Here is a 12,504-nt window from a genome sequence, read left to right as displayed (position 1 = left end):
GATGTAACCAGAGCATGGACCACAGTGGCCAGATCTTTTCTGTCCAGGAATGTCCACAGCTGGCTAACCAGTCGAAGCTGATAAAAGGCACTCTTGGCCACAGCTGCCACCTGCTTATTCAGCAGTAGGCCTGGGTTCAAGAACACCCCCACCTACAGCCCTGCTCCTTCAAGGGGAGTGCACCCCCATCCAGAATGAGTGACACGTTGAATCCCAGGTCAGGCCTTCCACCCACCAGTAGCACTTACATCTTGTTGGGATTAAGCCTCAGTTTATTAGCTCACGTCTACTCCAAAACTGCCTCCAGGCACCAGTCAAGGAGTTCTACAGCCTCCCTGGCAACAGCTGGAAGTGCCAGATAGAGCTGTCACCTGCATATTGATGACAACCCAGCCCAAATCTCCAGATGACCCCAGCAGTTTCATGGAGATGTGAAAGAGCATAGGGGACAAGATGGAACCTTGTGGAATCCCATAGGCCAAAGGCCAAGGGGCTGAACAGCAGTCCCCCAGCACCACCTTTGAAAACCTATTGTCCAGGTAGGACCGGAAACACTGCAGAACAGTACTCCCAATCCCAGTCCAGATAGGCAATCCAGATATGTTGATAGATGATACCAGACACCACTGAAAGGTCAACACATCAACACATGAAGCTGCCTTGTACTGAACCAGACCCTTGGTCCATCAAAGTCAGTATTGTCTACTCAGACCGGGCTCTCCAGGGTCTCAGGCAGAGGTTTTTCACATCACCTACTTGCCTAGTCCCTTTAACAGGAGATGCCAGGGATTGAACCAAGCAGGTGCTCTACCATGCCAAGCAGATGCTCTACCACTGAGGCACTGTTCAGGAGAATCAACAGAGTCACACTCCCTCTATCCATCTCCCAGTACAAGTCATCCACCAGGGTGACCAAGGCTGTTTCAGTCCAATAACCAGGTCTAAACCCAGACTGGAAGGGGTCTAAATGATTTGCCTCATCCAGGAAAGCTTGAAGTCATCCAGCCACTGCCCATTCAGTCTCCTTGCTCGAGAATGGAACATTTGAGACTGGTCGATAATTATTGAGACCTCCTGGGGCGGGGGTGCACCCCATCCTGATGAACCGTTGGTTCCCAGAGTTCTTCCATCAGACCCAGCCACTGACATGCACAGCTCACATGAGTGTGGCATGTGTGCAGGTCTGCCTTTGCAGTCTGCCCCAATTTTTTGTAGGAGGGAGAGATGTCTGTAAGCACAGAAGAAGCCTGCCACTTATGAATGGCTTCTCATAAACCATGTATTTTGGTCATGGTTCTATGTTGGTCAACTCTAATAAATGTCATGCAACCAATGGATTTGGTATCTTGTACAGATCTTAGCATCTTGAGAACCTCAGCGTTCATTTTTAAAGGGGAAAACCATTTCTTCTACTCATGACAGTAATGATGAGAGATAATCCCATAACCAGCACCTGTGTGTGTGTGTGTGTGTGTGTTAAGTGCCGTCAAGTCGCTTCCGACTCATGGCGACCCTATGAATGAAAGTCCTCCAAAATGTCCTATCTTTGACAGCCTTGCTCAGATCTTGCAAACTGAAGGCTGTGGCTTCCTTTATTGAGTCAATCCATCTCTTGTTGGGTCTTCCTCTTTTCCTGCTGCCCTCAACTTTTCCTAGCATGACTGTCTTTTCCAGTGACTCTTGTCACTGGAAAGTGACAAGAGTCACTTAGTAAACCTAGTAAAATATAATAAGCCTGATGGGGCCCAACTCTGACTTCCACTGACTAAGGGTAGACTCAAGGGCTCTGCATAGACATTTTTTTTAAGCTATTCTCCCTAAACCTCCTTTGATCTATAGACAGGACATTTGCAAAATTCATTAGAGTTCTAAGCAAAACCTTTGAGACATCCATTTTCTGTATTCTGCAGGCCCCGCACTTCACAGGTTTCTGTCCCCATATGAAACATTTTCTATTTCGACTGACCAATGCTTAATTCATCAAGACACATTCCCAGGCCTCTCACCCTGTAGGTTTCCCATGACATCCTTTCTCCTTCTGTAACCACTCAAAAGCAGTTGGCAGCACATCCCTGCATGCATTTAGAAGCTTTGTTTGCTCAAATGACAACAAAAGTCAAGCGTGCATGGCAGTGACACTCTCCACATTCTGGGAAGCCCACTGTTCAGATCTTGCCTGTGCTACAAACTCATTCGCGCCGCTCTCTTAACTTCAGTCCTCACTGGTCTACCTCACAGGACTGTTGTAAGGATTACAGCAAGATAACGTATGTGAAACTCTTGAATCTAGAGTGTGCTATAAATTATTATTAATTGTTATTGTTGACTTGTCAGCGCTGCACCCCACTGCTGAATGACACGTTGATTATGTCATAGTGCCCCCCTTCTCCCTTTTGCAGGTTGGTGTCCCCGGAGCCTCCTCCAAAAGGCTTCCTCGTCATGGGCTCCAAGTTCCGCTATAGCGGGCGAACACAGGCACAAACACGCCAGGCCAGCGCCCTGATCGATCGTCCCGCCCCATACTTTGAGCGCTCCTCCAGCAAACGGTACACCATGTCTCGCAGCCTCGATGGAGGTACGCCCCAAATTGGGGAGGGGGAGGGAGATTGGTTCACTGGTGGGTATGGGGAGGCTTTTGCTGAAAGGGCGGGGCCATATGCTGAGGGGATGGGTGGCTGAGGGCTAGCATGGCAAGTGTATTTCTTGCTCTTGGGCCCTAGAGCAGTTTTTCCCAGTAATGTATGATGGGACTTCCCATTTGCTCAGAGCTGTCTTATGGGTGGATTTGCCAGGGCACCCATAATAGGCCAGTGTAATAGGAGGGGACAGAAAAGAGTTTTTTTTAAATATCCTACCTTGCTTCCATATTGAAACTCAAGGTGTCTTATGCTGGATTACCATGAGACCTCCTACCCAGCATTGTCCAGAGCTGCGCAGCTTCAGCAAGGCAGCTCCATCAGGGTTCTTATGACCATATGCTAGAAATTAGTTTGAAATGCAGGTCCTGGTTAGGAGATGATATGGATGTGGTTCCCAGACATGGGCAAGGTATTGCTAGTCCATAGCAGTAAAAAAGGTACTGCTTTTCAGGCAAATTCACTTTCAAATGGTTTGAAAATCTGCATCCATTAAGATGGACAATTATGCAGAATGTCTTGATTTTTGTTGGCAAAAAAATATGGAGGCAGTAGTGATTGTTTTGGGGTTTTTTTTGTAAGTACCCTTAGCCTTGACCCTGCCTGCCCACATGGACTCACAGCTGTGTCAGGATATAACTTGCAAAGAAATAGGCTTCTGGCTTTTCCTCTTGCTCTAGCTTCTGATTATCTGGTGTTGAAAGCAACTGATATTACTAGCTAACTCCCTGGCCCCATGAATGAATTAATCAGAGATCCCAGTTCTTTGCATAATGATTCAAATCAGTGACTGGCCTGAGCCCATTAAAGGATAATAGTGAGGAAACAAAATGTCAGCGATAACTATCTATAAGCATGGGACATCTGAATATTTCATTCATGGGTACAATTCTTTGGCACCTGGTGAATTTTGGGGCCCAACAACCATTTGTTAAAATACCACGCAGATGAAAATCCTCCAAAATGAACAGATTTTCTCCTGTCCATTCTGACGTTACTTTGATGAACTCCTGTCCTGGACTCTAATTTAGGTGTCATATGTGATTTTTGGTTCTTTTGCCTTGGATGTTGGAAAGATTTCTTTTCCAGCAAGGGTGGACAGTTCAGATCTTGCTGGCATTGTCAGCAAGCTTAAAGGTCCTTGCTTTGTTAAAGTGCTCAAAATAAAATCAGAGTATTGGGGGACAGTTTATTTTAAGAGCATTTCCTCCCTCACAGTATCAACATGGCTCAGATAGTCACCCTTTCTTTTTGATTTGTGCCTTTGCAGTGCATGCCTAGTCCATAGGTCCTTTTCGGTCTTTGTATTATAACAAAGGCCACACTTTATAGAACCAGTCAGCTGACGAGAGATATAGATGCTCCTGGGGAATATTTCAAATATATGGTCTAAAACATGGAATATATGAGAACCTGTGTGGTGTAGTGGTTAAGAGAGGAGGACTCTAATCTGGTGAACTGGGTTCGATTCCTCACTCCTCCACATGCAGCCTGCTGAATGGAGCAGTCACAGTTCTCTTAGAACTCTCTCAACCCCATCTACCTCACAAGGTGTCTGTTGTGAGGAGGGGAAGGTGATTGTAAGCTGGTTTGAGGGTCCTTAGAGGTTGAGAAAATTAGGGTATAAAAACCAACTCTTCTTCTTCTCCTTCACCTTCTCCTCCTCCTTCTCCTCCTCTTCCTCTTCCTCTCCCCCACCCCTGCATCCTCTATAAAAAGCCTTCCTGACTAGAAGAATTCTGTACTAATATTGTAGCACTTTTTAGAAATGATCAGATTGCCATATAGTTGTAGGTCAGCTATTACACAGTGTACTAGACCACAAAGTCAGGCCCATTGTAAGTGGAAATGATCTAGGCTTGTAAAGGACTTAAGCAGCAAGGAATCCTGGGAATGAAAAACAAAGATCAAAATAAAAATTGAAACTCAGAGGGCATGTTGTGGGGTGTCCCAGGGCTTGGGGATGTGTTAGGGGGATTTCTCAAGGGAAAAGGTGGGTTTTTCCCCTTTTTGGACTCTGGGGACTACATTGCATCACATATCAGAACCACATACAGGTAGCCTGTAGGGAACAGCTCCTGACTGAACTCAGTGGGACAAATAGGGCTCCTCTGTCTTTCTGTATCTCTCCTGTGCAGAATTCTCCCGCCCAGCTTCTGTCAGCGAGAATCACGATGGAGGAGTAGAGTCAGAGAAGAGAGAAGACAGCAGGTATGGCGGAAGGACACTTTCCGAGGCTGAGGATGATGAGCTGACCACTCCCACAAAAATCAGAGAACTAAAGGTACAAAATCTGTATCATGGTCTTGTGTCGTAATTTGCAACTGGCTTTCAGCATCAGAGCTCTCTGGTAGGAGGTGCCTAAAATACTGCAGAAAGCAGTGATAATATGGTAACTGCTTCCACCCACCTAAACTCAGAGGATGGCTCTCCAGTGTGTTGGGGTGGGGGAACAATTCTTAATCCAAAGGATGACTTGATTCTCCTCAGTAAATAAATAAATTTTATTTGTGGCTAATATGCCAGATAAAACGGGTAAGAAACTGACCATACAGAGTTGATGTTTACAACCAAGGCCAACAAAATTAGGAATCACCCAATTTTACGTTTCTACAGATTAAGGAAGTACATTAAGGCGACGTAGCTTCATTGCTACGGCACAATATTTTTGCAACCTGGGTGGTGATTGGTGAGCTGTCTCCCAGCAGAAACCTTTTGGCTCATTCACCCTCATCACCAGAGGGTCAATAATCAAAGGGTCAATAATACTGATGCGGGCTGACTTGTAGAGGGGACATCTAAAAATACATGCTCAGTGGTTTCCAGCTGAGTCTCCTCAGTAACAGAAGGAGCTTTTCAGTGTTGGCCCCTGTGTGACACATGGGATATTAAGCCTGTGTCAGAACTCTAGTCAGAGATGGAGACCCAGTTCTGGCCACTTAAACTGAGCCGTTCTTGTTTTCCCTTTAGCTCCCCGAAAGAATGAACAGAGGTGCTATGCACCAGCTACAGTGAGGGCAGCATCGCTTTAGAGAGACTGCTTGTTACAAAATAGAGTCCTGATGCTTCTCCCCCGGTGACCTTTTGGGTAGGATTATGCCTTTGCTGTCTGATGGCTTGCTCCTGGTACCAAAAAGCGTCCTTCTGTAGCAGGGTGGCATTATTGCTGTTGTGTGAAGCGCCCTTGCCTGTCAAGCTGGATGTTGAACACACATGAAGCGGCCTTCTACTGAATCAGACCCTTGGTCCATCAAAGTCAGTATTGCCTATTCAGACCAGCAGTGGCTCTCCAGGGTCTCAGGCAGAGGTCTTTCACATCACCTACTTGCCTAGTCCCTTTAACTGAAGATGCCAGGGATTGAACCTGGGACCTTCTGCATGCCAAGCAGAGGCTCTGCCACTGAGCCACAGCCCCTCCCCACATTCCCTTTCCCCCCACTATCTTATTTGGAACGAATGTATTTCATAGATTGTATCCCACAAACACAGAGAGATGTCTGTGTACACACTTCCTTACAGCAGACCTGAGCAGCCAGTCCCTGGGAGTGGAAACTGCTGTCAAGTCACAGCCAACTTATGGTGACTCCATAGAATTTACAAGGCAAGAGACGTCCAGAGGTGGTTTGTCGTTGCCTGCCTCCGGGTAGTAACCCTGGACCTCATTGGTGGTCTCGCATCCAAGTGCTAGCTAGGGTTGACCCTATTAGTTTCCCAGGATCTGACAAAATGGAGCTAGCCTGAGCCATCCAGGTCAGGGCATCCCACCCAGCCCCTAGTCTTCCATTTTCCCAACTAAAAGCTGAATTAGGGGGTTGATTTTCACAGTGCAACATTGTTGGATTCCTAGTTCACAATGAAAGGTCTAAAGAACGGGAGCTTTCGTCGGCCCTGGTGATTTGTTCCTGAGAGGAAGCTGTCATACACAGCATCACAAATGATGTTTTGAGTTAAAACTTGAAGTGTAACGCATATTATGAGTTCCGTTGACTGACCCTGCCAGTTACTTTCCCCCCCTTCTTTTCGCTACCAGCCGGAGCAAGAAACCACCCCAAGGCACAAACAGGAGGTATTATCTTTCTGGAATGTCTTAACTCTTCACCAGTGCATCATAGTGTTCATCCTCTTTTTTTAAAAAAAAAAATTGCAAACATTATATGTGCCCTTGTTTACTGGAATACAAGATGCACTTACATGGGAATATTCATCGCTTGCCATCTTTTATACAGATTGGATGCTTAATTGCAAGAGTTCTTTTTCGGAAGCATCTTTTATCCCACTAACTAAGGAATTCCCTTTCTCCTTGTTTGTATGAGCAAGAAGCCCTCCTAGCAAGCAGTGGCCAGATCACCTGAACTACCTGCTTCCTGGGAAAGCATACCCATTAATTCCCCAGCTGACTATATCCTGCATATTCTTAGAATTCCATTCTCTGGGTTTTTTTTTTTTTTTCATTTTCCGGCCCTGATGTCCTCAGGTAGGAGGCGCTTTTTAAGAAGCAGAAAGAGGACTGATGAGTATTTACACTCTTCAGTTGTAGGACAGAATATTGATCTGCATTACTGTTCATAGGCTGGTGCAACTTAGAACAGAATGGAAATATAATTTCCACCTAGGCATTGGCTGAGTTTCCAAGCAGTAGAAAGCAATTCTGTTTCCTGAGGCTTTTTCATTGCAGTGCAATCTGAGGCACATAGACTGAGAAGTCCCATTGAGTTTAATGAGACCTACTCCCTAGTAAGTGTGTTTAGGATTGCAGCCTCTGAGTGCCAAATTTGATGCGACTACAGAGGCAGATACTAAGCGAACTAAGAATAAGACCACACTCATGTTCTATTCCTGGCTGTTACAGCATATTGTACGTGGCTTTGAACATGATGGTCCTTCATAATGTGACATAAAGTTTATCATTTGCAGAGGAAAAACGGCATTCAGACATCACAAAAAACAACAACCCAGAAATTAAACTGACTGATCATTTATGATCATGAACAGAGTTTGTTGCGGTACTTGACTGAAAACTTCCTAGCTTGATCAAATTCCAGTTTGCCACGACTTCCAAATGCAGGCATCCTAGCAAATTGTTTACACCCCTCCCCCACAAAAAAGCCTGGGATTAAACTGATATTTAGAATCCTGGTTTTAGGAAGCCCAACAAGCTGCAGCTCACCTGATTACCTGCATCCAACCCTCATGGCAAATTGGAGCTTGATCCAGACCAGGAGATTTTGAATCTGCACGAAGGAAGGGGTAAGGGGGAGCACAGGAGAATGGCAACAAGCTGCATCATGCCCAATCTCCATTTAACCACAGCGTTCCCTGATGTCCAAATACAGCGGCAGTCTGAAGACGAATCCTGCTAGGTGCTGGTGCTGTAGGACTCTAGAGTCCCAGTTTAAATTTACCTGTATTGCACGGAAGACTTCTGGCTTTTGGGCTTTGGATCTGGCTTCAGAAATGGAGCATGGAAACAGACCACAGAACAAAATGCTTTTGCTGATGGGAACTGCCGCAAGCTTTAAAAAAAAAAAAAGTGGTTTACACTGTTCGCCACAGGACTGGAAAGCCCAGGAAGCCTGTTGTATGTTGCCTGGCCCACATCATGAGATTCTCCCTCTGCATTCTCCGAGGACCTGAGCTTCAGTGCCGGCTATTGTTCCCATCCATGTTGTCTCACCATTTGTTACTTCTGCATGTTCCATGTCACCACCCTTTGTTATCCTCATTGATAACCTCCCTGGGACATGAATGGGCCAAGGGACAAACTGCTTCACAGATGCACTTTGTTAGTGTTCTTTGATTCTCAGCCTCGAGAGCAGTGGTTCCCAAAATGTCTGCCAAGGAGTGCTAGAATGATGCAAGAGAACCACCAGCGTGCCATGAGAAATCTTAAATAATTAAAGTTTTCTGTAAGCACTAACCCACAGAGGAGACTGCCTGCTGCATCTCTGCATGAACCTTTGCTCTAGCCTAGCCTCTTTCCAATTGGCTTCCACTGCAGGCAAGTAATTCCTGCCACATTACTTCATTGAGATAGGGTGTTGTTGGATTATTCAGTTTCTTCGAAAGCAGAGGTGCTGAAGAATTTCCCATCCTCAGAAGTGGCTCCATGTTGCATCTCTGCATGAATTGCTGTTCTGGACTTCTTTCCAAATGAAACGAGCACCAAGAACAGTGACTAATGGAGAAGCAGAAGTGGCAGGCTCCTTTGAGGGTGGGTGATCTTAGTCTTGCATACTCTTAACTTCTCAGAGTAAGAATGAACACTGTAAAATTTTGCTTTTGCAAAAAGTGTGCCTCAAACATTTGGAAAGCACTGCTCTAGTGTGAGTAGAATTAGGACATACCATTGCTTTTTATGATGGAGCCTTGAAATGCAAAAAAGGCATCATCCAGCATAGAACAAAAACATTAAAACAGAAAATAGGTCGATCAGAACCTAAACTCTTCTATCAGTTTTGCATAACTATTTAAGGTATAACTGGATGAGTTTGCATAGCCCAACAGAATGGAGCATCACTTAACTGCAGTAAACACTTTTGAAAAGGAGCTGGCTTTGTTTCGGCGCTCCTGAATCTAGCTTCATGGCATGAGCCAAACCTAAATCTCTGTTTAGCTCTTTGCAATGGCTCATATCCAGTTTCTGATTCAGATTTAGATCTCTGGCCACTGCAGTTACAGACTTGATGTCCTGAGGACACCTAGTGGAAATTGCCATCAGAGGATGGAAACAAATCTGCCTGTCTCCTGGCCCCTTGAAGCTGTTTGCTCTGGAACTGCTGGTCTGCCAGTAAAAACTAACCCAGGTCATCCAACAAAGAGGATTCTGGTGCAGATTACTGGAGTGTTTACTTGAAATGGAATAGAAATTGCCCTTAGAACTCCCAAGAACAGCCTCTCTGACCCTGGAGAGTTTTGCTTAAAGATTTAAGAGGATTTTACTCCATTCAGTTCCCAAAGAGTTTGTCTTTCAGAACTACCTGTCATCCACTGCAGCTTAGACTTCAGATTCTGTCATTCCAGCGGAGATTCCATGACCAGGAAATACGGCCCACAAATTCTAAGTGCAGTGAAGCTTCAACCTCCACAGTTGTCCCACTCATGTTCCATCCTCTGATCCTCACCTCAGTAGTTACCTTCCCCTTTCCCTCTAAAAGTTTTTAGACAAACCGGAAGATGTTTTGCTAAAGCATCAGGCCAGCATCAATGAGTTGAAGAGGACCCTGAAGGAACCCAACAGCAAACTCGTGCACAGGGACAGGAGACTGCCATCCTCGCCTGCCTCTTCCTCACCGAAACACGAGGACGAGACACCAAAGGGGACCCCGGAGAAGACTAATGAGGTTTGTTGGCTGTGTTTAATTATATGATGTGTCTTAGCTGTTGTGTATCCAGACCATGCCGTGGTGCCATTTATAATATTTGATTGTGCCGTTAGTGTTTTGTACTTGCTTATTTGTTTATTCTGCAGCGATGTAGAGACTGCCTTGTTGGGGGGGATGTCACATGTGGCCTTATGTCTAATGTATCTGAATTCGCCTCCCCCAACTGTACTAGAAGACATTGTTCACTATTACATGGCTTGGTTGTTAAATGGCAAGCACTTCATCAACCTGTTGTTTTAAAAGTAGCAGATTCCCTAAATTCTAGGCAAAGACACAAGAAGCATCTTAAAAACAGGGTTCTTTGCCTGCTTATATATGTTATCTGCTGTATTGTAAATTAGCTGTCAAGTCTTTTTGTTCGCTTGTTTGCACAGAACCAATGACATTGATCAAAGAGTAACTCTGTGATCTGAAAAGCTCCTCTAAGCGTTGATCCTAAGTACAGCTACTTATAACGAGAAAATTGTGTGTTATGATAGTCTCTCAGACAGTCAAGACGTTTCCAGAATTGTCAGCATTGCAGACCAGAGGTAGCTCTGTTTATCACTCTCAGAACTGTGTTAAGGGGACCTTTTTCACAACAGATTTGACTCTGCAGCTAATGTTACCACCACTCCCTTTTTAAAAAACATCCAAATAAGCTCCTGGAAATCATCAAGAGTTGAATTATATGTCTGTCATATGCCTTTCTTGGTCAAACCCATAGCCTGTTTTCTGTATTCTATGAATTATAGCAGGCCCAGTGGTGAGGAGAAGGTTGGGATTTGAAAATACAGTAGCCATACCCTTAGGCAAGGCACGGAATATTCATGAAAATATAGTGCCATTTTAGGCATGTCAAAAGAAATTTAGCATTGCACATGAACACATGGCAATACCTTACACTGAATCAGACTATGGATCCATCGAGGTCAATATTGTCTACTCTGGCTGGCAGCAGCAATCTGGGGTCTCAGGTCAAGGTCTTTCACATCACTGACTACCCGATCCTTTTAGGCGGAGATGCTGGGGATTGAACCAGGGATCTTCTAAAGGCAGCGCAAGTGCTCTACCACTGAGCCACGGCCAGCACCACTGTACCTGATAATCTGACTCAAGCATGGCACTGTGCTTAGTTACATATATTGCTACCTATTAGACTTTCATCCTTCTTTTCCTCTAAGGAGTTCAGGACAGTATACATGCTGACTGCGTTACTGGTCATTCTATTGTCATAGTCACCTTAGGAAAATTGCAGGCAGTGCTTCTCCAGGGCAGCAAATCTAGGCAGAGGTTCAAATATTAGAAGCAAGTTCCTTTAACTGGAAATGCCGGGGATCGAACCTGGGACCTTCTACATGCCAAGCAGATGCTTTACCTCTGAGCCACAGCTCCTCTTCTATTCAGATCGTTCAGATCATCAGCATCATACTAAACATGTGCATAGTGCCTTCTATATTCAAAGTGCGTTATTCACATTATTGCAGTAATTGTTAACTACTGTGCTGTAAGGTAGGCCAGTATAATCATCCCTGTGTTGCAGAATGTGGGACTGAGACTGAGGGAGAGTGGCTGGACTAAGTCCCCCTGGTGAGTGTTCAGTGAGTTAGCTGCTGTGCTGTAACCAGCTCCCAATTGCATGGATCACATAACTTCACGCAATTGAGACAATACACAATGGACATTGTGCTGTCTTAATATTGTGTTTGTGTACATAGAGCTGTTTGTGTGCCTTGCTGTTTGATGTATGTGCATACATATGGTCAGGTGCTTTCTAACATTATGGCTCCCATATGGAGCAACTGCTACGTGGAAACAGGTGCAGCATCTTCCGTATGGTGGTTGAGCTGCTCAGCTTTTGCAAAGATCGTGAACATCCTGAGTCATAGAAGAGAGAGAAAAAATCATTTCAAGGTGATGTCATCGCAATCCATATGAAGGACCAGTATTAACGAGTTGAAATTAAATCAAAAGAGTTTCCATCTAGACATTAGGAAGAGCGGTTCCTGGAACAGGCTTCCTCGGGAGGTGGTGGGTTCTCCTTCCCTGGAGGTTTTTAAGCAGAGGCTAGATGGCCATCTGTCAGCAATGCTGATTCTATGACCTTAGGGAGACCATAAGAGGGAGGGTATCTTGGCCATCTTCTGGGCATGGAGTAGGGGTCACTGGGTGTGTGGGGGGTAGGTAGTTGTGAATTTCCTGCATTGTGCAAGGGGTTGGATTAGATGACCCTGGTGGTCCCTTCCAACTCTATTATTCTATGGAGAGCTGTCTCCAGGTTTCGTTCCCCGTTAACAATATGCACGTACACATAGGGTTTAACAGTGAAGGTGCTCCAGAAAAAGAAAGCTGCATATAAAAAAAATATTGTTAATGTAACTGGATAGTGTTGATGTGGCTGTCCCAGATGTTTCTGACAGCAGTGGCTCAGGGATGAAGAACTGTGCGTGTACAGAATCAAAGTCCAGACATACAGATAATCAGCCTCTAAGGTTTTGCCTCACAGT

The 12,504-nt window shown here is 45.1% G+C and overlaps 1 protein-coding gene across 9 annotated transcripts in view; it reads left to right on the top strand.

Moving 5' to 3' along the window:
- Positions 1-12,504, top strand: part of EPB41L1 (erythrocyte membrane protein band 4.1 like 1) — a 170,274-nt gene that overhangs the window by 130,525 nt on the left and 27,245 nt on the right. For 6 of the 9 annotated variants that reach the window (XM_056845514.1, XM_056845512.1, XM_056845510.1 and 3 more), the window contains exons 11-14: positions 2,400-2,575; positions 4,775-4,920; positions 6,667-6,702; positions 9,791-9,976. In XM_056845514.1, the coding sequence (XP_056701492.1) occupies positions 2,400-2,575; positions 4,775-4,920; positions 6,667-6,702; positions 9,791-9,976 (544 nt within the window). The remainder of the gene's footprint in view (positions 1-2,399; positions 2,576-4,774; positions 4,921-6,666; positions 6,703-9,790; positions 9,977-12,504) is intronic. The other 3 variants (XM_056845513.1, XM_056845509.1, XM_056845508.1) reach the window with 2 other exon arrangements.

This window comes from Euleptes europaea, chromosome 2 (assembly GCF_029931775.1).
Source record: "Euleptes europaea isolate rEulEur1 chromosome 2, rEulEur1.hap1, whole genome shotgun sequence".
NCBI lineage: Eukaryota > Metazoa > Chordata > Lepidosauria > Squamata > Sphaerodactylidae > Euleptes > Euleptes europaea.
The sequence above is the reverse complement of the archived record's forward strand: the minus strand, read 5'-3'. Positions and strand labels throughout refer to the sequence as shown.